Source organism: Lynx rufus, unplaced genomic scaffold, assembly GCF_022079265.1.
Source record: "Lynx rufus isolate CCGP_SWC_20201006 ecotype Redwood Valley unplaced genomic scaffold, mLynRuf1.p SCAF_7, whole genome shotgun sequence".
NCBI classification, from domain to species: Eukaryota; Metazoa; Chordata; class Mammalia; order Carnivora; family Felidae; genus Lynx; species Lynx rufus.
The window spans coordinates 122,273,630-122,300,048 of NW_025814889.1; the positions used below are offsets into that span (position 1 = coordinate 122,273,630).

The 26,419-nt window shown below is 40.3% G+C and overlaps 1 protein-coding gene across 2 annotated transcripts in view; it reads left to right on the top strand.

Annotated features, from left to right (window-relative positions):
* DRAM1 (DNA damage regulated autophagy modulator 1) overlaps positions 1 to 25,569 on the top strand; it is a 40,003-nt gene extending 14,434 nt beyond the window's left edge. Inside the window, exons 2-8 of one of the 2 annotated variants that reach the window (XR_006959743.1) lie at positions 4,311 to 4,378; positions 8,073 to 8,215; positions 14,124 to 14,301; positions 18,502 to 18,560; positions 22,572 to 22,664; positions 23,248 to 23,449; positions 24,395 to 25,569. Coding sequence is in view for 1 of the 2 variants with exons in the window: in XM_047065569.1 (XP_046921525.1) it covers positions 4,311 to 4,378; positions 8,073 to 8,215; positions 14,124 to 14,301; positions 18,502 to 18,560; positions 22,572 to 22,664; positions 23,248 to 23,292 (586 nt within the window). In the remaining variant the exon portion in view is untranslated. Of the gene's footprint in view, positions 1 to 4,310; positions 4,379 to 8,072; positions 8,216 to 14,123; positions 14,302 to 18,501; positions 18,561 to 22,571; positions 22,665 to 23,247 lie in introns of both variants that reach the window. The other variant, XM_047065569.1, reaches the window with a different exon arrangement.
* The last annotated feature ends 850 nt before the right edge of the window (positions 25,570 to 26,419 follow it).

The following is a 26,419-nucleotide window of genomic DNA, read 5'->3' on the forward strand; positions in this document are numbered from 1 at the left end:
GCAAATATCTTCTCTCATTCAGTAGGGGGCCTTGTTGTTTATTGATGGTTTCCTTTGCAGTGCAAGAGCTTTTTTTTTTGGGGGTAGTCCCAAGTAGTTTAATTTGGCTTTTATTTTTAAAAGTTCTTAGAAATGTCAGGGTGTCTGGGTGGCTCAGTGGATTAAATGTCTGACTTTTGATTTCAGCTCAGGTCACACACAATCTCATGGTTCAAGAGTTCAAGCCCCATGTGGGGCTCCGTGCTGACGATGCAGAGCCTGCTTGGAATTCTCTCTTTCTCCCTCTCTCTCTCTGCCCCTCTCACTGTCTCTCTGTCTCTCAAAATAAATAATCTTAAAAAAAGAAAGTTCCTAGAAGTGTCACATTTTCGTTTGCTGCTTAGACAGTTTTCTTGAAATATCTTGAGCAAAATTTCACCATATGTAGTTAGGTACTGTTTTGTCACTTAAGGGAAATAAATCACAAACTGACCATTCTTACCTGATAGATTGGGGAATTTGTGACTCAGATTGTATCTAACACATAGTATGTGTCCCTTAAATATTTTGTTGATGAGCAGATAAATTTCATGGTTGTTTGTGGAGCCAAATAAAAAAAATTTTTAAAGATGGTTGCATTTAATCAAACAATGGTTATGAATGTGGTGCATTAATATTTTACTCCCGTTTTTGTAGTATGGTCACTGCCTATGTCGTAGTGCGAAGTTTAGGAATGTAGGCCCATTGATACTCACGTACTGATGGTAGGTGCTGTGGACTCAGTAATCCTGAAAGAAAATCAGATTAATTATGGTAGTAAATATTTGTCAAAAATGTTTTACAATTCAATTACGGTATTTAAGGAATTACGAGCTCTTGCCTAGTTTACACTTTCCTGGTGTACAAGAAGGGCATGATGATCTCTTTTCATTACCAACATGGTTCATTCCCATGGTGTGCTGGAGCCATCTGATATGTGCTCCTGGGAGCCAACCGTGTATATTTCTTCCCAGTTCAATGTTTAATAACCTACATTTTGGTAGCTTGAACTTTGACTTGTTGGCAGTATTTACACCATGGAAATTGGCCTATGCTACAAATCAGACTCCCTCCGAGCAAGTTGTTAAACATTTACCAGCATACCAGTGTTCATTCTCTACCCCCACTGCCAATCCTTCTAATTTCTTCATTCCTTGCCTGTTTTAGAGCACAGGGGAGACAGGGAAGTCAAGGAGTCAGATATCTGGATTGTATTAAAAACAAAATTTAACTGAACAAAAATTTAAAGATCTTATTAGCTTTATTCATGGATTCATGAATCAGGCAGCATCCAATCTAGCAGACAGAAAGAAGATCTGAGAGGGTGCCTTGGTGGCTCAGATAGTTGAGCTATCTGGCTGTTGATTGCAGCACAGGTCTTGATCTCAGGGTCATGAGTTCAAGACCCGAGTTGGGCTCCATACTAGGTGTGAACCCTACCTTAAAAACAAACAAACAAACAAAAAAAACCAAACAGAACTCTGAGGAGTTGTACAAAATAAAAGACTTTTTATAGACAGAAGGGAGCAGGAACAAGGAAGTTATACTGAGCAAGAAGCCAATTGGTTATTGCAAGGTTACTTTCCTTACACAGGAAGACAGGGGTCTTATAAGGCAGATTATGCAACTTGCTGTTCAGATGATTCCTGAATGACTGGTTTGAGATTCCATTTCCAGGAGAGCTGAAACTGTAAATAAGTCTCAGTTTGGTGACTTGGGGCTTAGCATGAGCAACTCCATTTTGGGTCTATTGTTTTGTGTTTAATAATTGGAATATAGATTCCTCTCCTTAATAACTCTGTGACCTTGAACAAGTTCTGTAACCTCTCTAATACCAGTTTCTTCCTTAGTAAAATGGGGTTGAAATAAGACTTACCTCAAGGGTCACCTGGGTGGCTCAATTGGTTAAGCATCTGACTTCAGCTCACATCATGCTCTCACAGTTTGTGAGTTCAAGCCCCACATTGGGCTCTGTGCTGACAGCATGGACCCTGCTTGGATCCTGTCTCCCTCTCTCTCTGCCCCTCCCCTGCTTACACAGCCTCTCTCAAAAATAAACATTTAAAAAATCATAAAATCTCACCTCAAGATTTGAGGATAAAAAGAAATGATATATAATAACCACCTAACAATGTTTGGTCCATAGTAAATGCTCAGTAAGTGGCATTTATTAGGTTTGGGGTTTTTTTTATTATTATTATTATTGCCAGTACTGATAGTCATTCATTCATTCAACAAATACATATGGAATAGCTATTTACAAAACACTTTTGATTCTGCCTGTATGGTTTTAAATGTACAAATGAATAAGAATAAAATACCACCTTGAAATTCTGACCTTTCAGATCACATGTCTGCTGTTATGTGGATTGCACATCTGGGCCCTTGACATATGTCTTGGTTTGCTGTCAGTGGACAGATAGTTCCAGAGTCTGGTCAACTTATCTCCTGTTAGGGCTCCTTCTTCCCACCAGCTACCTATCCTCATAAATATCTTCCTCACTCCTCCATTTCCTTGCCTTTCTTCACAAGTAAGCAGTCTTCCCGGCATGCGGCAGCTTACCTCTCAGGTCTGTGATCGCAAGTACTCTTGCATAACTCACCTGGAAGCTGCCTCTTTAGATCCTGAGGCCAAGGACGGAAGGCTTGATTTCTACATGAGATTTAATCTTTGGGCAAAAGTGCTGCCGGAGGGTATAAGCTGTCTCTGCCTTCTTACCATTACAGGTTCAGTCCCCTTTTCTTCCCCACTTTGTCGTGCTCAGAGGGACGTCCCACACATGGTGCAGTGTTCTCTGCCTCAGCATTCCTTTGGGGAGAAAAATGGTTATTTAAATGGCAACGTTAGATTCTAAACCCTCCAGATTCCTACAGGTGCAAGTGGCACTGAGATTGAAATCATTAGGAATAGAAGTATTTGTTGTAAGGGGGAGTATTCGCCTCTTTATACTCTCCAAATATTAAGTGTGCACAAAACTTAGATTCCTGCTGCCTTCTGCACACGTGGGCTTCTTGTGAGATTTCTCAAATAATTTGAAGTGTGCCTTTCAACATGATCAGTTTTTCAGTACTTATATTTCAGAGCTGTTTTAAAACACGGAAACACTTAAAACTGGTATGAATTGTTTCATGCTGGGAACTCTTTTGCCATCAGTTTTAAACTGTTGCTTTATGGGAGCAGGTTGACAGTGTAAAAATGTAAACTTTGGCGTGAATGAATAGAAAACAGAACACATTCAAATGCTACTTTCCAGATCATTATTTTTTTCCAGCTTATTTAATTGATTAATTGATTGCACCAGAAAAATGTCTTATAGAAACTATTTTTTATTGAAATACTTTATCACAATTAATATATTCTTGATGCCTATTGTTTCCATAAGGTTCTAATAGGTATCAATGATATTGCTCAGCTTTCCACCATTCTGTTTTCAGCAGTGTAAACTCTTGTGGATAAATCAAATTGTTAAAAAAATGTACATGATGTGTTTATGTATAGTTACAATCCAGATAGATTTTTCAAACTTGATTTTAGATTTCTTTTTCCCAAAATAGTCACATTCAATTCTTATTGAGAATGAACACACATCAAGTTTATTGAGAAACATCACTACCATTGACTTTAAATATTTTCTAGCTTTTTTAAAAAAATATTTATTTAGTTTTGAGAGAGAGGGGGATAGGGGCAGAGAGAGGATTCAAAGCTGGTTCTGTGCTGATAAGAGATAGCTCAATGCAGGGCTCGAACTCATGAACTGCAAGATCATGACCTGAGCTGAAGCTGGATGCTTAACCAACTGAACCATGCAGGTGCCCCAGTATTTCCTACCTTTTTATGATCGGAAAAAATTACTTAAAAAAAAATTTTTTTTTACCGTTTTTATTTATTATTGAGAGACAGAGAGAGACAGAGCATGAGCAGGGGAGAGGCAGAGAGAGGAAGAAACACAGAATCCGAAGCAGGCTCCAGGCTCGGAGCTGTCAGCACAGAGCCCGATGTGGGGCTCGAACTCACAAACTGCGAGATCATGACCTGAGCCGAAGTCGGACGCTTAACTGACTGAGCCACCCAGGCGCCCCATGATGGGAAAAAATTAAATGTAATCTCTCAAGGTAGAAAAATGAGTTTTAGATTTTTCAGAGCCCAAATGAGAATACTTTAGAGCAAAATTAGACCAAGTCTTTGGAATTCAAAGTGGCTGAACACCCAGAAGAAACACCCTATAAAACCTGCCAATTACATGGTCTGAACAGAATTCCTTTTTAATAATTCAGAAATTTCTCTTTGTCAGTGATACAGGAACAACACCTCCAGAAAGTGGTATTTTTGGATTTATGATAAACTTCTCTGCATTTCTTGGTAAGTATGCAATAATTCTTATGAAAAATTCACAGTCTCAAGTGAAGTAAAATGTGTCATTTACAGTTTGTATATAATTTTTTGTTATTTTTTTAGCAGACTTAATTTTTTAGAACAATTTTAGATTCACATCAAAACTGAGCAAAAGGTAGGGATTTCTCATATATGCCTTGCCTCCCACCCTGTGGCCTCCCCCACTATGACCATCCCTGAAAAGAGTTGTACTTTGGTTACAATTGATGAACCTACATTGACACATCATTATCCCCCAAAGTCCATAGTTTACATTAGGGTTCTCTCTTGGTGTGTATAATTTTTTTTAAAGTACAAGCTTTGCAACTAGAATTTTGTTCTACTTTGAGAAACTTAAAATGACTGGAAAGTTATTTATGGCCTCATTTATAGAACTATTCTTCACTTCATCTAGTAATGTGCCACAGGATTTTGAAATGAATTTTAAATGTAATTTGTTTATAAATTTGTGATTTGTATCCCACGCATTTGTGAAAGCCAAAGCACCTAGTGTACAAGCTAATGTTTCTCAGAGTGGGTACTGAAAGCCACTTACCTGAAGATCATCTGGGATGCCAGTTAGAATGCATGTTCCCAGGGAAAAATGCAGATCTACTCAGTCAGAACCTGTGGGAGTGGGCTGAAGAATCAGCATGGTGGTCAAGCACTCTAGGGGACTTGGATATTTACTATAGCTTGGGAACCCCTGACAAAGGTGTTGTCTGACCCGTAAGAGAAAAGGAAAAAAGGTGAAACAGACAACACTTTGTCTGCAACTCAGGTATGATTGTTCCTTTCAGTTCCTCAAATGCAACTGAGAATAGGATACAATGCATTTGATAGATAGATACAGTTGATAGGATACAAGCCTCTCATGAACCAATCAATATAATGACTAAAAAACTTAGTCTACTATGGGGAAATCTGGGTGTATAGATGTAAGATGGGGGGCTCTTTCTCCTAGTCCTTTCATAAGCCCTTACCTTCTGGAACAATTAGGTGTTTGTCAGGGACCTATCACATAACCAATACTTTCTACCCTCCTCTACTGGTGCAGGGTGGGAAAGGGCAGAGGCATGGGGGAACCCTAGTGACTTGGCATTTTTGGAATTTGTTCATCTTACTTGGTAGAAAGTTTCACGTGTCATTCATTTGTGGTGTTCTCATCCCAAGGTTTTGGAGGTGAGCGAGGGGAGTGTAGAAATAGGAGTCAATCAATCTCAGTGTCCTTTTATGCCATCCTTGCCTAGAGTCCAGATTTAGAAGATGGAGAGATTATTTCATCACTGGCAAGCAATAAATATGGCCTTTTGCTTCTAGACAAGGCAGAATCTGTCATGAACATCTCTGCTTACAATAGTCTATGATAAATGATGAGCTTTTAGCCTGCTTTTTAAATTTCAGCAAAAAAAAAAAAAAAAAAAGAAGACCATCACACCATGTCAGTACGTTGAAATCTACTTTGTTCTTTTAACACATGCATGATACCCTTCTCATGGGTATATTATAGCTTATTTAATCCGTCCCCTCTTGTTAAGCATTAGGCTGACTTTGCAATTTACAATGCTCAAGTGAATATTCTTTTTAATACATCTTTGCATATTGATGTAAGATCTTCTATAAGGTAAATTTGTTGAGTAAAAGTTATTACGGATCTAAAATTTTGATAGCTGTCCATGTATTCAACATTCATTTAATAAGTGCCTACTATGTGGTAGGCTCTGTGCTTATGCTTAGTGCTAGGGCCCCAGCAGCAGAAAGACAAGGACCCTGCTGTTATGGAACTCATGTATAGTAAAGTTTATTTATTTTGAGAGAGACAGAGACAGCACGAGTGTGGGGAGGGGGGTGGTCAGAGAGAGAGAGAGAGAGAGAGAGAGAGAATCCCAAGCAGGCTCAGCACTGCCAGCCCAGAGCCCCACAAGGGCTTGAACCCATGAAGCTGGGAGACCATGACTTGAGCTAAAACCAAGAGCCAGATGCCTGCCCAAGCCCAACTGACTGAGCCACTCAGGTGCTCCAGAGATTATATGTTATTGTGACATTACTCTCCGTAACAATAAGTGGTATTTGATTAATTGGTAAGGTCTTTGGAAAAACATACCCTTTGTACCGTCCTCACACCATTCATAAGAACCAGTGACAATGAAAGAACTAGCCATGAAAAGCAACACTGTAAGATAATTAAGTTATAGGAAAATCCTTTAAAACCTGAGGATGGAAATGCTTTAAGCTTACACAAAACCCAGAAGCTAAACAGGAAAGAATTGATAGATTTAGTAGATAAGAAATTAAAACTTCTAAAAAAAATTAAAACTTCTAACTGATGAAGGATACCAAACAAACCAACCAACCAACAAACAAAAACCAAAAACAAAATTTAAGACAGACCAGAAGAAAACTTGTAATATTTATAGCAGACAGTAGACTAATGTCTACTACTAATGTTTAAAAAGCAACTGCAGGGGCACCTGGGTGGCTCAGTTGGCCGAGTGTCCGACTCTTGATTTTGGTTCAGGTCATGACCTCACAGTTCCTGGGATCAAGCCCCACGTCGGGATCTGCACTGACAGCATGGTGCTTGCTTGGGATTCTCTCTCTCTCTCTCTCTCTCTCTCTGTCTCTCAGTAAACATTTTTTTTAAAAGCAACTACAAATTAAAAATGAAGGGGCGCCTGGGTGGCTCAGTCGGTTGAGTGTCCGACTTCGGCTCAGGTCCTGATCTTGTGGTCTGAGAGTTCGAGCCCCGCATCGGGCTCTATGCTGACAGCTCAGAGCCTGGAGCCTGCTTCGGATTCTGTGTCTCCCTCTCTCTCTGCCCCTCTCCCGCTCATGCTCTGTCTCTCTCTCTCTCAGTCAAAAATAAATAAAACATTAAAAAAATTTTTTAAAAATGAATAGACAAACTCAAGAGAAAAATAAAAGAAGTTTAAATGCAATTTTCAGAAAAAGAAATGCAGATGACTGGTAGACATACTGAAAGTTGCTCAATCTCACTAATGATCAGAGGGATGCAGTTTAAACCAACAGGTTGCTGATTCTCATTCATCAGGTTGATAGCAATTAAAAAAGCCATTAAAAGGACTTGTAAAATTGCTTTCAAACTCTGCTGTGAGAGTGTAAATGCTGCCATTCAGTCTTGGGGCAATTTGCAGATACTTCTTGGCATTTCAGTTGTGCACGGTTTTTGTTCCGGTAATATTGTTTCTAGGAATTCATCTTTCAGAAACACTGAAAGCATGCCAAATACTTGTGTACCAAGCTGTTCACTGAGCATTCCTTGTAACAGGAGAAACAGAGAGACAATGTAGAAGTCGAACGTTAAGAGAATGATGAAATAAATATATACCGTGATGAGACCCCTAAAAATGTGGAAGTAGACTTACTTGTACTGACATGGTAAGATCTCCATGGTGACTTATCTCAAGTGAAAAAGAGTAAGTCACAGAATATGTGCACAGTAGCATTTATGTGAAAAAGATAACAGGCAAGTTTGTGTGTGATGATACACACAGTGGGGAGAGTGAGTTGGGGTGAGGAAGGACAGGGTGGGTGAGTGGGAGACTATGGCAGTTGGGAAACTGAAATACAGATTTTAAAAACACAAGGCAAAACTTTCCCTGTGTTTTTCGTTCTAAAAGGTCAAATAATAAAAATTCACCAAAGTGCCCTTCTTTTTCAGGTGCAGCCACAATGTACACAAGATACAAAATAGTAGAGAAGCAAAATCAAACCAGCTATTTCAGCACGCCTGTTTTTAACCTGGTGTCGCTAGTTCTTGGATTGGTGGGATGTATTGGAATGGGCATTGTAGCCAATTTCCAGGTGTGTCCTGAAGTTTTTTTTCTGTTCTTGGGGATGATGGAATATGTGTGTGTCTGGAGTAGAGAAGCAGGAACACAAGGGGCGTGCTTGTGCCAGGAGAGTTCTCAAATAGTTGATGAGTTTGTAAAAGTGGGGATAGTTTGCTTCTTAGAAACACATCTTTATCGTTTGAAAGTCAGTCCTGCCTGGTGCTTGGGAGAGGGTGGGGTTCACGTTTGCACACCTATGAGAGAGCGTGTTTCACACGATGTTCCCCATGTTACTAACATGATCTGATGGGTGGGGAGAGCGACTTCAGTCACTGTAATAGTTTCATAAAGAGTGTGAAAGTATTTGTGTATATGAGTGTGTGTGTGTGTGTGTGTGTGTGTGTGTGTGTGTGTGTTTACCAGTTCACAGAGCAGCTCCTGATCTCTTCCCTTTGCAGGTGAGGATATAGGTACATGAAGGTGAAATCATATGCTCAGGGTTACTCAGCTCATTCATTACGGAGCCAAAACATGGAGCAAATGAACTTATATGGTGACTTCTGTGGAGTCTGCTTGATAGATTCCTACTGTGTTGAGTGTTTGAAAAAAACCCTACTAGCTTTGTTCTAACTTGTAGATACCTGTTCATCCCAAGGTCTCTTTCAGGAAGGCATGTGAGCTATTTGTCCAAGGAGACAGTATTTAATATTTTTAAAAAATGTGTTGTATTTCAAATTCGTACTAGTTATAATAGTATCGCGTCCTAGGGTTATTGTAAAGGGTCCCATGAGATGTTGCAGAGTAACCAGCAGGCCGTACGTGGCAGCCCCTGGCCATCATTAGAGGCTAACACCGAGGTGGTCCTGTTCCCCCTGCCCCTGTTGTTTCTTTGTGGTGGCACAAAAGAAGTTACTCCAGGAAGACTTGCTTCTGCCCAGGAGGACTCCTTTAACTTTTTTCCCACCAGAAGTGGGCCGATCTTGTGTGGTGCTGATATTCACAAAAAGGTGTCAACCTTGGCTGCCAGCCAGCTGCTAAAGTACACGTCTGTGCCCAGAAGCTGCAGTACAGGGCCGTTGCACCTGCTATGGGTCTGCGAGGGTAATAACCTCGGGCCTCCACCTGCTTCCCATCCATTTGCTAATGCCCCCTCCTGCATGAAGTCAGACCATTGTCAGAGAGTCCTCTGTCTCACCTGCACCACATGGCCTCATAAATCACTTTCTTTGCACTGCACATGGGGGATGCCATCTGTCGATCAGGGGACAGAATAAAGTGCTCCAGGAAAGTTGGTGCTGTGTTGTGAAGGGTGAGGTGGCAAACACCCTTCCTTATATTGCATAGTATCTCCAGGACACCCTGTGGGGCAGGGATGGTCTCCCAAGCCTCAGGGCTGACGAGTTTTCATTTTTGGACATTATAAATCCATTTTTGGACATATTTGTTGTTTCCGTATTAACACTGAAAGGTCGGTAGAAAGGTGAGAGGCAGGTTTGTAGCCTCCCCAGAGCAAGTGTAGAGGGCTTCATTGAAGGAATTGTGTGAATACATTTGCTTCTGGCTCCATTTACTTTGCTACCCCTCTTGTCCCTTTATGGCGAAATAAGACAAGGGCTGCTATACATGATTGCAGGTGACATTGGTCACATGGTGGAGACTCTTGCTTTATATTTTATGCTTGTATGCGTTTGGTTTTTCACAATTTTTTTTTAATTTTTTAAGTTTATTTATTTTGAGAGAGACAGAGATAGCGTGAGCAGGGAGGGCAGAGAGAGGGAGAGAGAATCCCAAGCAGGTTCTATGCCCCCAGGGCATAGCCCCACATGGGGCCCAAACCCACAAAACCATGAGATCATGACCTGAGCTGAAACCAAGAGTCAGACGCTTAACCAACTGAGCCACTCAGGTGCCCCTTTTCATGACGACATTTATTGAAAATTTCCTATGTGATAGAATTTATGAAAACATCCAGTACTCCTATCATGCTAGTAATGACCTCAGAATACAGGTAGTAGCATTTTCCTCATTTGCCAGTGGAGAAATGGAGGCCCAGAGGGGTTAATACTTGCCCAGGATTGTCTGAGCACCAAAAGGCAGAAGTGCACTTTGAATTGAAGCAGTCTGTCTAGAGCCTGTGGGAAAGTTAACTCCATTGCCAGAATGGGTAAATCTCTGAAAGTGAAAGCATGTACACAATTCACATCCCTAACACCAGAAAGCATGATGGGGAGCAAAATTGGGGGTGAAGGGAAGATTTGGAATGATATAATCGTTAGTAGATTGTTGGATATGAATTATTCGGTGGGGAATAGTAGGCACTAGATGATATCCTATCGCTTTATTCTCCAAATAACTCATGGTATAAGCACCATAGCCATCAAGTTTTAAACCAGAAAGGCAGACTTTAGAAAGAAAACTTAGATGTCAGATAATTGAACTTGTGGTTCTCTTTAGGGTTTCTATGAAGTGATTACATCTTTACAAAAACCAGAAATAGAATCTTAAACTTTCCTGACAGCAGAGTGTTTGCCTTGTCATTGTTCCCATAAATATATCTTTACAACTTCCTTGTTTTATATCCTGTAATTCATTTTCAGCATGCCAACCTGAGCTGTTCCTTCCAGAGGAATTGGAGGTGTGCGGGCAGGAGAGCACTGGCTATCTCTGGGGGATTTGCTTGCGTAGGAGTAAATTGTATTCGTCAGAAGTTCCCAGAGCTCTCTGTCCTGAGCTGGTAGGCAGAATGGCAACTTTTTGGTGTGTCCTCACCAATCTCTCTCAATGCTTTACTTTCCTTCCTTCCAGAAATTTCCTTTTTGGAAAAGTTGTTTTCCAAGGTTTAACCCTTTCAACTTTCTAGTTTTCTCTATTTTTACTATCTTTTATTGTTTTAAATGTTTATTTATTTATTGTAAATGTTAACTCATTTTTTGAGAGAGAGACAGAGCGTGAGTAAGGGATGGGCAGAGAGAGAGGGAGACACAGAATCCAAAGCAGGCTCCAGACTCTGAGCTGTCAGCACAGAGCTTGACATGGGGCTCGAACTCACGAACTATGAGATGATGACCTGAGCCGAAGTCAGACACTTAACCAACTGAGCCACCCAGGTGCACCTCTATTTTTTACTTTTTTAAATTAATAAGAGAGTTTCAAAAAAGAGGTCCAAAAAGGGTGCTGGGTTTTTATTTTAGCCTCTATCCACAATTCATGCCTCATCTGAGAATCATTTCACTTCTAAAAGACCTTTGATGCGAGAGTGTGTACTCCACAGCGGAAAAAGCACCTCCCACATACGACCCCTGCAGAGTCAAGGACCTTTTGACCCAGTAATGTCAAGGTTAATGTGGGGGTTTGTGAGGGCCCATGAAGTTTGCAGATTAAGATCCTAAAGGATGTGTTGAATTGGCCAGGGTTTAAGAAGCGAATTCCCTGATAGTGTAATTGGAGGAAACAGAGTATTTAAGTTCAGGATGTTGATTTACTTAGCAAAAAAGAAAGTAGACAGTGGAAAGCATCAGGATTCTCAGAAGATTATTCCTTAAAAGGACTCATTAGCAGTGGACATCTTGCCTTTTGTTTTCCCTTGTCCTAATGTGCCTAACATTCAAGGTGGGAGGAGAGGATCTGTTTGTCTTCATTCTTTTATTATTATTATATTTTGGTTTAATATTGTTTTTTTCCCCAGATTTACTGAGGTATTATTGACATATAACCTTGTATTAGTCTAAGGTGTATAACATAGTGATTTGATATATGTATATATTGCAAAATGACCACTATAAGTTCATCAACATACATTGCCTCACATAGTTACAATTTTTTTCTTGTGATGACAACTCTTAAGATTTACTCTCTTAGCAAAAAAAAAAAAAAAAAAAAGATTTACTCTCTTAGCAACTTTCGAATATACAGTACAGCACTGTTAACTATGCTCACCATGCTGTACATGACATCCTCAGGCCTTATATCTGGAATTTTCTATGTTTTGACCCCCTTTTCCCCACCTCCCCCCCACCTCTGGCAACCATCAATCTGTTTTCTGTATCAAAGAGTTCAGTTTTTAACTTTTTTAAGATTCCACATATAAGTGAGATCACACAATATTTGTCTTTCTCTGTCTGACTTATTTCATTAGCATAATACCCTCAGTATCCATCCATGTTGTCATAAATGGCAATACTTCTTTCTTTTTTATGGCTTAATAGTAATTGGTGTGTGTGTATCACATTTTAATTATCCATTCATCCATTGAGGGACACTTAAGTTGTTTCTATGTTTCGCCTATTGTAAATAGTGCTGCTATGAACATGAGCATGCAGTTATCTATTCAAGAGAGTGATTTCATTTTCTTTGAATTATTGTTATTTTTCATTGTAGTAAAATAATTGGCCATCTAAACCATTTTTAAGTGTACAGTTGAGTGTTTTTTTTTAATTCTTAAAGTACTTAAATGTCTACAAATTTTTTAAAGGGCATAGAATGTATTTTATTTTCTATATATAACTTTCCTAAATCTGTATGCCATGCTAGGTATCCTAGGAATACAAAATCCATACCTAATAAATGAGTAATTGATAGGCCATGTTGCAAAATGTCAGTGCAGCCATATTTTATTATAACATAAATCAAGTTGTGGATTTTCCCTTATATTCCTAGGTTTGATACCAGGAAATAAATTTCCCTGGCAAATAAATTTGAAAGTGGTTTTTCTTTCTTTTTTTTCCTTAAAATTTTTTTTTTTAATGTTTGTTTTTGAGACAGAGCATGAGCAAGGGGAGGGATAGAAAGAGAGGGAGACACAGAATCTGAAGCAGGCTCCAGGCTCTGAGCTGTTAGCACAGAGCCCGACGTGGGGCTTGAACTCACAAACTGCGAGATCATGACCTGAGCCGAAGTCAGACACTTAACTGACTGAACCACCCAGGCACCCCTGGTTTTTCTTTTTTTAATCTTCTTTTCCCATGTGGAGAATAAAGATTTGATATCAGTTTATTTTTGAACAGATGAAGAACACCGTGGTTCTGGGGAAGCCTGGGTGACCCATGTCAAAGAAAAGTCTGGGAGGGACAGGGTGTGGACAGTGGGGCCAGCAGGAGTCTGGGGCCCAAACCAGGCCCTCTTGGACAATACTTTCACTTCCCCCTTTGCAAAGCTCACATCTTCAAGTTCAACCAGAGACTCTGTCGTTCAATCCAATATCATAGTTATACCATAATTGTGCCTGTTGCACAATTAAAAGGAGCCTAAAGTGAGCTCCTTGAATGGTCTATCATGAGCATGTTCGGGATCAATACCAGACTCTTTGCCTAGATTGGATGTAAGGGTGCCTTCTGGTTGAATTGGCTGGTTAGAGGATGTAGGGGTAGGGCCTTGACTTGAACCTACCTTGGCATGGCAAGGGCAGTGTCTTTACTTAGATTTGCATGTGCATGTGGGGAGAGACAAAGAGACTATTGGGGAGCAGGGAGCCTGAAAACCCGAAGCCACCCTTGGTACCTTCACGGAACCAGTTGCATGCTGTTAAATGAAATTCATCATATAATTTTCACTGCAAACCTGCAAGGCAGAAATTATTATGCCTATTTTACAGATACAGAGACTGAGGTTATAAACTAACATCACAGAACCCAGTGGCAGAGTTGAAATTTTTTTTATCCGGTTCTGCCAGACTCCAGAGCCCACCATATTCAACTCTCCCCCCTCGAAGGCAGATATCACTTTGTCCCTGTCCAGCATGCCCACGTTTGCTGTGGAACAACTAAGGGCATTTACTGCAGGGTCTGGAAGGCTTTTCTCTTGGTAGTCTTCTACAGGCAGTCGCATTTTCCAAGGAGTGGTGGGTGCATCTGTGGCTTTGAGTGGACCAGCGTGGGTGGGTGCGTGGGCCTACTGCATGCGGACTCACGTGGAGTAACACCTGTTTGTGACTCTCTCTCCAGGAGTTAGCTGTCCCTCTGGTCCATGACGGCGGTGCCCTTTTGGCTTTTGTCTGTGGTGTGGTCTACACACTCCTGCAGTCCGTCATCTCTTACAAATCGTGTCCCCAGTGGAACAGCCTCTCCACGTGCCACGTGCGGATGGCCATCTCTGCCGTTTCCTGCGCAGCTGTGGTCCCCAGTATCCTTTTGCACATTTGTCAGTGTCTTCGAAAGCTTAACCCTTCTCCCTCGCCCCCAAAAAAGTATGAAAAAAAAGGAAAAATTAACAGCCCCATTTCCACATGCTTCAGAAGAACAACTGGCGGAAAAGTGTAAATCATTAAGAAAATATTTCCACATTGTGTTGTTATTTCAAAAGAATCTTTGTGGGGAATGGTGTGCAGGGAGAATGGAGACATGTCCAAACACTTTAGTCTGTTTCCTTTCCTCCCAACAGGGAAAATTTCATAAGCCATGTGAAAATATTTATTTTTCTTTGTAGTGCTTGGTCAAAGACACCAAATATTGATATTGTACTTAAAGTAATAGCCCTGTGAAGTCCCAAGGGGCTGTACTCTGCCCTCACCCTGCACGTAGGTGATTCATTAGATGGTCTGACTTACTCATCCATGTTAAGAGGTTTTAGAAAGCTCTCTATCATTTATTTCTAAATCACTCGAAATACACTTAGCCTTCTCTTGTTATCACTGATGCCAGTTTCAAAATGAAATCTCATTCCATTTTCGTATTCCACAATGTGAAAAGAAAATCTGAATTTTTATGCTTATGCATTCTGATTTAGAGGGAATGAGAGCTTGATCTTTCTCTCTTTCTTTCTAGAGCTATTTAACAGAAAAAAAAAAAAAGCTGTGTCTTTAAGAGGTGGAAAATTCCCCGTCTTTCAAAATACCGTCTATAGTCCTATCAGAGAAAACTGCAGAGGCATCAAAAAATGTTGATTCCTGTCAGATTGTAGAAAAATAGAAAACTATTTAATTAGTGGAAACTTTGTTAGTCTGGATTGAGTTGTATAAAGTGGGCAAGCTTGAGTAAAAATGCACCATGTGCTTCTAAATATTAAGCTCTGTGATTCTCCTTTAAAATAGAAGCTATACAAAATGTACAGTCTAAGTATGATTTTGGGTTTCGTTTTGTTTTTTTCATCTTAGGGAAGGAAATTTTTGATTACAAAATTTCTAAGTACAGAGGAAGCAAATCCTAGTGTTGAGAAATTTAAACAAAATACAGACCCTTGTTCCAGAGATGGTTCCTTCTCGATTCTTTGTTCTATTTATGGATTGAAGACACTCATGTTTGTCTTCAAATATAACTACTTTTAGCTTGTGTTAGTTGTAAAGTATATAGAAGTGTTTGTAGTGTTAAAACCAAAGTTCCTTCCTTGCTTCCAACTTTGGAGACACGTCTCTAGATGGCAAAATTAGAGAGAACTTTAGCAGAATAAGGCTTTCAGCCATCAGAGTTTCACACACAAATAGTTCCCATTTTTAGGCAGCTCCAATGAGCCATGCCAAGGGACAGCTTTCCCACAGAAACAGATCATGTCCCTGTATTAAATGAACTTGAATGAATTCATCCATATGAAGAGTTCTTTTGTCTTAAACATTAGCAAGGTATTTATATTTCTTTACAAAGATTTCAAAGCATCTTTGAAATGCCCTTGTCTCTCCTTACTACAGTATTTCTGTGAAACACCATCATTTGACTACTGAAGAAACTGAAACAGAGAGTGAGGCTGGTTGCTAGGATCTTGCTTCTAAGCCCTTCCTGTGAGACTATCCATCCTGCACCTGGCTTCTAAAGCTTTCAAAACCTTCGCAAAATCACTAACAGCATAAAGCCCAGGCTCCTTTTCTTGAGACCCATAATTTGAGACCTCATTTTACATTGTTTCTTCTGGACTTGCCTGCTTTCTGTTCTCAGCTTTCACCCGTTCTCTTCTACCTGGATGGATTATCTTCCTCCACCTTGTTTTCTAGAGCCTAGCTGTCCAGTATGGTAGCCACTAGCTACATGAGGCTACTGAGCGCTTGAAATGTGGCTGGTCCACATGGAGATGTGCAGTAAGTGTAAAAACCACACTGATTTCAAAGATTTAAGAAGAAAGAAAAGGAGAATATAAAATACGTCACGTTACTTCTTTATATTATTGCATGTTGAAATGATACCATTTTTGATATATTGAGTTAGATAAGATATATTATTAAAATTAATTTCATTTGGTTTTACTTATGTATTAAGATTTATTATTTTTTTTTTTTTAGGGAGAGTGCATGCTCAAGTGGGGGAGGGGCGGGGGGAGAGAATAGGAGAATCTTTTTTTTTTAACTTCATTTTTTATTTTTTAAAATTTACATCCAAATTAGTTAGCATATAGTGAAGCAATGATTTCAGGAGTATATTCCTTAATTCCCCTTACCCATTTAGCCCATCCTCCCCTCCCACAACCCCTCCAGTAACCCTCTTTTTGTTCCCCATATTTAAGAGTCTCTTCTGTTTTGTCCTCCTCCCTGTTTTTATATTATTTTTGTTTCCCTTCCCTTATGTTCATCTGTTTTGTTTCTTAAAGTCCTCATATGAGTGAAGTCATGATTTTTGTCTTTCTCTGACTGACTAATTTCACTTAGCATAATACCCTCCAGTTCCATCCACATAGTTGCAAATGGCAAGATTTCATTCTTTTTGATTGCCGAGTAATACTCCATTGTGTATATATATATATATATATATATATATATATATATACCACATTTTCTTTATCCGAGAATGGGAGAATCTTAAGCAGGTTCCACACTCAGCACGGAATCCAACGTAGGGTTCAATCCCATGATCCTGGGATTATGACCTGAGCCAAAATCAAGAGTTGGACGTTCAACCTACAGCCACCCAGAGGCCCCTAAGATTTTATTTTTAAGTAATCTCTACACACAGCAGGGGGCTTGATCTCACAACCCCGAGATCAAGAGTCACATGCTCTACTGACTGAGCCAGCCAGACACCCCCTCATTTGGTTCTTTTTAGGTTTTTTGTTGTTGTTTGTTTGTTTGTTTGTTTGTTTTTTACTGTGGCTACTATAATAGAATATTTTAAATTACGCATGTGGCTGGCATTAATTTCTGGGGTGACGCTGCTCTAGAGAGCTCCTCAAGCCTCAACTCAGATTAGGCTCAACTCAGTGAAGCCTTTCCTGACCCCTCACACCCCATTCCACTCTGAACTCATCGTTTTCCCTCTGAGTCATCACTGTGCCCTGTTCTTTTCTGTCTTAATGCAGCACATTCCCTGGGCTTCGTCCGATAAGGCTGTGATGTTTCCAAGAGCTGACACCAAGTCTGTTTTTCCAGAGTTTTCTCTATCTCCCCCTTCCTCCCCACCAGCATGGTACCTGATGCACAGAAGATAGGACTCAAGAACAAAGAATTAAGAGACTTTTAAACTATTAGAAACAGATATGGTAATGACATGATCAGAGAATCTTCTATGCTTTCTACTCCTTTTATTTTGAGAAACTGAGAAGTGTTAAGAATTGCAAAATATTGGGGGGTGGGGAGGGCAGGGAGAGGAGATGCTGACTCTGTATTCAGAGGAAGTTCTAAACTTGGCATTGACTCTAAGCTTTGAATTCGTCTGTTTGCAAAAGCATTTTAAGAGCATCTCATCTCTAGCCTTCTCTTTTGCATTCTAAGCTCCATCAGAATGGCTGTCCCCGCCTTTGTGCAGACAGTCAACGGAGGCTCTGGCCTCAGTCCTGGGCACTGTTTGACTGGCCTCTCAGGGTATCTCCTAAGGTCAGAGGTAGGACATTATCTCTTTGATTTGTACACCCTTTGGGCCAGGAAGGAAGGGCTCTGCTTATACCTGATTACTTGATGGGAAAAGTCTGTTTTTTAAAGACAGGAGTTTGAATCTTTACCTTGTTTTTGTAGACGAATCTTGGTAGTTGGTGCTGCTTTTGTACCTTGAAATGTTAATCTTTCCTTACAGCTGTTGTCTTGAAAATAGTATTTTAGGGAAAGAGTATTTTTATTCAATACTTTTATTTAGGGAAAGTAGTATTTTAGGGGAAGAGTATTCAAAAAGAACATATCTGGATGGCGGTGTCAGTCATTTTGACAAAATTTAAAAAGCAGAGTAGGGCATAATGTAGCCACAAATTAAAATTTTACTATATGTAACTGAAAAGGTATTGCTAAGGAATGACTGTATTTCCATCACAGTCTAATTTAAGGGTTGAGATTATAAGAAGCTGATATAACTGGTTTGATTACAGAAATGTTGGTATTAATATTTTGACCCTGTGTGATGATTATTAGCAGAATAGTCTTAACATTCAAAGACCTGGTTTTTTTCTGGACTTCCCTTAACAATCTCCTTTTTTTAGTGATCGCCTGTGCTTCACTAATTTCTATAACCAAGCTGGAATGGAATCCAAAAGAAAAGGTAAAATTTAACTCAGTATGATTGTTGAACGTGGTTCCTGGGATTATTTTCAAAATTTTGAATTCCTAATTGAATTTCCTAATCAAAAGAGGTAGGGTAGGGGGTCAGTATGAATTAAGGTGTATGGAGGGCAGAGGAAGCAGAGAATGTTAAGCAGAAAGGATGAGATCAGCTCCAGCATGGAGGGTAGTTTGTTTCAGGATGGCGTGGAAAATAAATGTGGTCAGGGCTATATTTGCAGGAGGGGAGTTAACGCAAAGTTTTTGAATAGGCAAGTACGTGGAAAGAAGATTAGCAGGGAGATATTAGTCAGAAGCAACCCTGGGATGAATGGATGAGGAGAGAGCCCGGAGTTAAGGTGGCAGGAAGAAGGCAGTTCTCTAGCTTTCAAATCAAGATTCGCCTAGGGGACTCAGCAGCACTCATTGTCAGGGAAATGAAAATCAAAACCACAATGAGATATCACCTCGTTCTGACACCTGTCAGAATGGCTAAAATAAAAAACACACGAAACAAATGTTAAGGAGGATGTGAAAAGAAAGGGACCCTCATGCACTGTTGGTGGGAATGCAAACTGGTGCAGCCACTGTGGAAAGCAGGATGGAGGTTCCTCAAAAAGTTAAAAATAGAAGTACCATATGATCCAGTAATCATGCTACTGGGTATTTACCCCAAAAATACAAAAATTCTAATTCAAAAGGATAGATGCACCCCTATGTTTACTACATTATTTACAATAGCTAAATTGTGGAAGTGGTCCAAATACCCATTGATAAATAAATGGATAAAGAAGATGTGGAATATATACACAATGAAATATTACTCAGCCATGAAAAGAATGAAATCTTGCTATTTACAACAACATGGATGGAGCCAGAGAGTATATACTAAGTGAAATAAGTCAGAGAAAGACAAATACCATATGATTTCCCTCATATGTGGCATTTAAAAAGCAAATGAGCAAAGGGAAAAAGAGAGAGAGAGACAAACCAAGAAACAGACTTTTAACTATAGAGGATAAACAGATGATTAGCAGAGGGGAGGTGGGTAGAGGAATGGATGAAATAGGTGAAGGGGATTAAGAGTACACTAATCATGATGAGCACTGAATAATATATGGAAATGTTGAACCATTATATTGTACACCTGAGATTAATATAACACTATATATTAACCATACAGAAATGAAAATTTAAAACTTTTAAAAATGGAATGAAAAAAGGGGCATCTGGGTGGCTCACTCAATTGGTTAAGCATCTGACTCTTGATTTCAGCTGACAGTTGTGAGATCAAGCCCCGCGTAGGGCTCTATGCTGACAGGTCTGGAGTCTGCTTGGGATTCTCTTTTCCTCTCTCTCCGCCCCCTCCTGCTCATGTGCGTGCGCGTGCGCACACACACACACACACACACACTCTCTCTCTCTCTCTCCCTCTCTCCCTCAAAATAAATAAATAAACTAAAAAAAAAGGAAATAAAAAAATTAGCCTAGGGTGGAAGTAATATGGGGAAATATTTAATGGGTACTGGCAAGTGACAAATGAGAATAGAAGGACATGAATCAAAGAAGACTTCCAAGTGTTATCTTGGGGAAAGCAAAGAATCTGTCCCCATAAACAGAGAGAAGTAGGGTCCTGAACAGGAATAAATGATTCCATGGCCGGGGGCAGGTGGGGACTGGGTGGTTTGGTTTTAGAATTGTTGAATCTGAGGCTGTAGTGAAACATTAAAGAGAAATGTCCAGTTATTGTGAGGGACTAGACTGGGTGGGGGGCAACTGGGAACCATCAGGGCACAGGGTAGAGGGACTGGTAATTTCCAGCCCAAATGTCAGAACACCTGGAATTGAAGGTTTGGAGTTGAGATGGACTCATGCCATTGGCTACTCATAGTGGTGGCTCATCTAGATGCCACTTGGGAATGAATGATGCCCAGGAGAGGAGAGTTAGTGGGAGAATGGCAGTTTGTTTTTCAAGGACCAGGGGAGTTACCGATGTTTTTCAAAAGGCAGTTTCAGTAAAATGTTGGTATCAGAAGCCAATTGCAGGAGGTTAAAGAAATGGTGAGAGGGATGGTTCATTCATTCATCAGTCTAGTGTTTGGAGGTGTGAGGAAAGGGAGAAATAAGATGGTGGCTAGAGGGCCAGTGGGATCAGTGGATTTTCCACAACAGAGGACTGGGGCATGTGAGGAAGCCTGCAAGAGACAACAGAGAGACTGAAGATGGGGAGGAAAATAATGATCCAGACACAAGTTTTAAGAAAGTCCCTTCTGAAAGCCAGACCTCACAGCCAAGCAGCTTCCGGTGTATTTTTACCATTCAGCCACTGGGGGGAGGCATTTCACCACAAATCAAACAAACCAGCTGCTGGGAAGGATTCATCAGAGTATATATATCCCCCAGGCAGTTGAAAATTGTTTTTTGTTTTCTCTTCTATCTTAAAAATATGAAAAGTACCACATTTTTGTTCACTCCATAAATTACCATGCTATGCTTGTGTTGCTTTCTGTTCCCAATATCAAGGAATGCACACAAAACCCTTTGCATTAATTCACTGAATGGAATAATCAGTTAGGTACTTCCCTAGACTTCTGTGGAGTGCGTGGGAACTTTATAGGACATTCCTGTGCATTGACTTACTTGGTAGGGAGTGTAAGAATTATAATATCATTGTCTCATTTTATTTTATTATTTTTTAAAAATTTCTTTTTAATGCTTACTGCTTACTTATTTTTGAGAGACAGATGGAGCCTGAGTGGGGGAGGGGCAGAGAGAGAGGGAGACAGAATCTGAAGCAGGCTCCAGGCTCTGAGCTGTCAGCACAGAGCCCGATGTGGGGCTCGAATTTGTGAGCTTCAGTATTATGACCTGAGCTAAAATTGGATGCTTAACCAACTGAGCCACCCAGGCACCCTTATAATATCATTGTCTTATTAAAAAAAAAAAACAAAAAACAGTTTATTTATTTTGAGAGTTGGTGGTGGGGGACAGAGGAGGGTCAGAGAGAGCAAGAGAGAGAGAATCCCAAGCAGGCTCTGAAGCACTGTCAGCACAGAGCCTCACATGGAGCTAGAACTCCCGAATCGTGAGATCATGACCTGAGCCGAAGTCAGACGCTTGATGGACTGAGCCACCCAGGTGCCCCTAAAAATGCTTTTAAAGTAATTTACCGCATTTAAAAATCAGGAGAGATCACATACACAAACACACAAACACAGGCTTTTTTCTGAATCTCTCAAAGCAACACTGGAGTCACAGTTTCCTATTTGAGGAAAACGGAATTGAGCCGATGAGGAGTGGGCTCTCAGTCCTCCCTCTCTTTTTGCAATCATCAGTTCCATTTATTTTTATTAATTCTCTGGCCCACATAGGAGAAACCCCCAATTAAAGCCTTCCATTCTTTCATCCCTGCCCCCAATAAGATAGTTAACGTGTAGATGTCTCATTAGCCTGCACTTTGTGGCTGTGTTTACCTTACAGTGTTAAGCAGAATTAGGTTCTAAACGGACATTTTGTATAGTAACAGGAAATGTAACACCAAGTGGTGACAGCCAGTCTCCTCCAGGTGCGAGAGCTCATTCTGTTTTAACAAGGGCCCAAAGGCTGACTAGATAGATGTTTTTAGGCATGCCTTTGAACTTTGGGATTCCTTAGCAGTGGGAGAGCAAGTCATGCCTTGAATGGAAAGTTCTTTCTTCCCTTGAGTCCAAATATGCTTCTCAGCCATTTTGTGGCCCTTATTCTGCCTTTTGAAGTGTACAGACTAGGTCGTAAAACCAGAGTGTACGAGAGCCCCAAGAACTTTTGGGATAATTGCATTCACATTCTCATTGGGCAGGTGCCCTCACGGGGCAGGTGTTCATCTCCCTGGCCTTTCACTGCCTTTTCTCAAGGGGTTGATTTATGCTCATCAGACAAGGTTTTCATTTGGTCTGACCAGCGTTGTATTTCAATACATACAGTATGGTGAAGGTATTTAGGCTAAATTCTGTTTCTTTATTGTTGCTATTAGGATTATATATATCATGTAGTGAGTGCAATCTGTGAATGGACAGTGGCCTTTGGTTTTATTTTCTACTTCCTAACATTCATCCACGATTTCCAGGTAGGTATTTACCAATTCAAATGTTATAAATTGCTGACAATTAGGATTAGGAGAAATCCATAGAACATTTCTTACACTAAAAAAATAAAAATTTAAAAATTTAAAAAAATTAAGAAAGCACTATCTGTCTTTTTACCCTTATGTGTTTGAAAAACATGTAAATATTAAGGGAAGCATCTTTAACAGCTCTCCCAACAATGAAATTCTCATATGTCCTCTGCCACTAGATGCCTATAGTCAGATATCTTGGTTATTAGCTTTTTGAAGGCCTCATTTACTAGTTCCGAATAATAGGAAATATGTCCATTTAATAAACAAAAATTTGTTGTGGAAAATGTTCCCAAGGTAGAGAGAAGGTAGGACCTTATCAGGTTTGACAACAGGGAAGATCTTACATTTTGAAACAAGTGAATTCTTAGCTGAAAGGATATAGAAGAAAGCCAAGAAAACTCTTTAAGACCCAACTCGAACTCTGCAGAAACCATAGTGAGGTCATCTCTGAAGGGGTGGGGCAAAGCTGTTGGGAGTCCATAGCTGGCACCAATGTACCTCCTTTGAAACCTTTTTCTTCTGTCTTTAATAGAGTGTCACCCTAAGGATATCCACAGAAATCAATGATGATATTTGAAGAAAGAAGAATTATATGTCACTCAGTGAAAGTCGCAGGCAATTTCTGGAAGTGGTACAGAGGAGGGTCTTAATGCTGCCCTGTGTGGAACGCATCTGCAGTACCTCCGGGACTTGAATTTCATTAAGAATTCCCAATAGTTGTACTATTTCCAAAGGTATGTTTTCATAGTGAGTGTAGAGCATTTGTGACATCGTAGCAATGTTTTTATAATTTTCTAAGTAGACACTTTTTTGTATTAACAAATTCATTACAGAGAAGATAAGGTGTTACAGAAAATGGACAGCTCTTGTTTTTGCACAGATTCTGTTTTGTTTTCTTTGTGTGTGATTGGTGCGAATACACTAAATAAGGAATTCACTAAGAAGTAAAATCAGGGCATATTCATTTAAAATTTTTATTTTTAGAGCATGAACTAATTTTATATCACGAGAACACTTACAAAATTTGATTTATAATGATCGCAATGATTTAGTTAATAAATTAACACTATCAAGGATACTCTGATTTTTATGTGAACTAAGCAAAATGCTTCTGCTGAAAGGCCTTACTATCTCTATGCACCTTAACTCTAAGTGAACACAGAAGACCTCAGGTTTTAAATTCCGCCCCCCATGGGCCTCCCTGCCCACAGAGCCACAGTGTTTACCCTTGCTGCTGACTGGCATGCCATAATGGGCCTAATTCCAGGTGGGATGAATTCAGCAAGGCAGATTAGAAAAACCTTAGAACAACCAGAAAATGGAAACAAGCACCTGACAAGAAAGCCTCGTTGGATTTTGGATCATTGTCCTTGCTGGATGAGCAAGGATGGAAAGTATCTCAGGGACGGTTTGTGGAAGAGATGGATTGTGGGAAGACCTCTGGTTAATACGAACCCTCCACAAAAGCCAAGCTGTGAAACGCATTAAAAAGACCATTTGTAAAGGCACCCTTTGTTGTAACTGGCATAAATTGATATATAGTCTGACTCAGAAGCTGAAACTCACACCTCGAATTTATTTCATGGCAGTAAACCTGTGGAAGAGCATGTAGATCTGAGAGAGGAGAGGGGAGAAGGTAGAGGGTGCAGTTTATTTGATCCTTCTTTTTATGCCTGTAGCTGGATGTTTGCATACCTCACGAAATGTGAACCTGGTCCTTTGTTAAGACCTACACGACCTACACGCTCCACCGTCTCACCCAGATCACAAATGACAAATGAAAAGCAAATCATTCCAGAACAAGAAGCGGGCCTTGACATGTTAAGGCTTAGGTTTGAAAACTGAAGAGAAGGCCTTCCTTCAAAGACCCTCCAGACCACAAACCTCCATCTGGCGAAGTGGGTCCAGACCTTGAGTTCATTTGCCAGGGCCAGAACTTGGACAGCCTGGGAGGGAATCCGGGAGCGGTGAACACATCATGGCTCTTCAATAAATATTTACCGAGTGAATGAAGCAGTCGGCCACCTCAGCAACAACAAACTGTGTTGCCTGTATTCAGCAGTGAGAACCTGATAACCACGTCTGAGTCTGTTACAACTTGTCGTGATGCTGTGGGTCCCCATAGTAACACTGGAACTGAAAGACTGACTGAAGCTCTGGCAAGCATTCATTATCTTGAAGATGGGGGGGAAAATGTCACATTCCTGTGCCGTGAAACCTGTAGGAGAATGAGTCCTCAGCTGGGACTCACTTTGAACAGACTTTTCTTATCTGCACTTCTCATGATGCATTATTATTCTTCATGTCCGTATCTCTCCGTGAGATAGATTGGCAGAGTATGTGCCTTGTTTATCTTTGTAAATCAGGCGTTTACCAGGATGCCTCCTGGTACACAGCAGGTGCTCAATAAATACTCATGAATGCATGAATGAATGAATGAGTGAACAAGTGAAGGAATGACTAGGGGTATTTGTAGTGCTGCATAATGAGATTTACACTGGTTTACTAGTTAAGTGATAAACAAATGGTCTGTATCACTCAGTAATGTTGACTGTTTTGCTTTGCATACTGTAAACATTTCAGTTGTTTGGGCTTCACGACCCTATGCCAACTCTCTTCAACCTGGACAGTTACCACCAAAATTGTTACATGGGATAGACAAAACGGTACACCTGGCTTGCCAAACTGAGAATGCCAAAAATCACTCCAGACAATCACATTCTGCTGGTTCCCTGAAACCCCTAAAGCTGGTCTCATCCACATTTATGGTATTATTTCTAATTTCCATGACTTTGCATTTCCTTGGCCCTCTTGGCTAAAAGAGTAGAATAAAATGAAATATTTCTTTATTTTAGCAATTTGTGTTTCTGTTCAATTATAACATGTTGACTAGGTACTACCATGAAGTGTGTATATCCAGGGAACAATTCTAGCTCCACTTGGACTCTATAGAGGTAGAATTTAAACTCTATGTTTTCTTAATTCTTACAGCTTTGCATGTGGGCACAGTGGTTCATCTTTGTAGAGACTCAAACATTAGTATCAGAAGTTCATATCAGTCTGGACTCTTAGAGTTGATGGTGCCAGAAATCCAACTCAAATTTGTTGAGGGAGAAAGGGGCATCTGTTGACTCAAGTGACTGAGAAGTCCACGGGTACAGCTGGCTTTAGGGACGGCTGGTCTGAAAGTGGCACCAGAACTCCATTTCTTCTCTCCCTTTTGCAGCTCTGCTTTTTCTCTCTATTGACATCATTCTCAGGCAGGTTTTCCCCCGGTGGAAGTGAGATGGCTTCTAGAAGCTCCAGGCCTACAACCTGTCCAGCAGAAAGAGAAGACTTCTCAATAGTTCCATCAAAAGCCTGGGAGTTAAAGCTCATTATCTCTGACTGGCTGGCTTGGGTCACATGCCCATGCCCAGCTCAGGGAAGTATGATGCTCTGATTAGTCAGCCTTGTGTCACCTGTCCATCTCCGGACAGGTCAACTGTGTCTGAGATGCTGGGCTGATGGTGGGTGAAAGTTGTTTTTCAGAAGAAAGGAACGGGAAATGGATCTGGGACAGACACAAAGCAGTAGATTCCGTCATGGAATTAAAGCTTTCCCCCAAACCCCCACACCAGATGTCTTGGGTGGTACCACACGACAACTTGTTTCCAAGTAGAGCAAATTATACTCGCTGACAACCTTTTCAGGTTAAAAAAAAA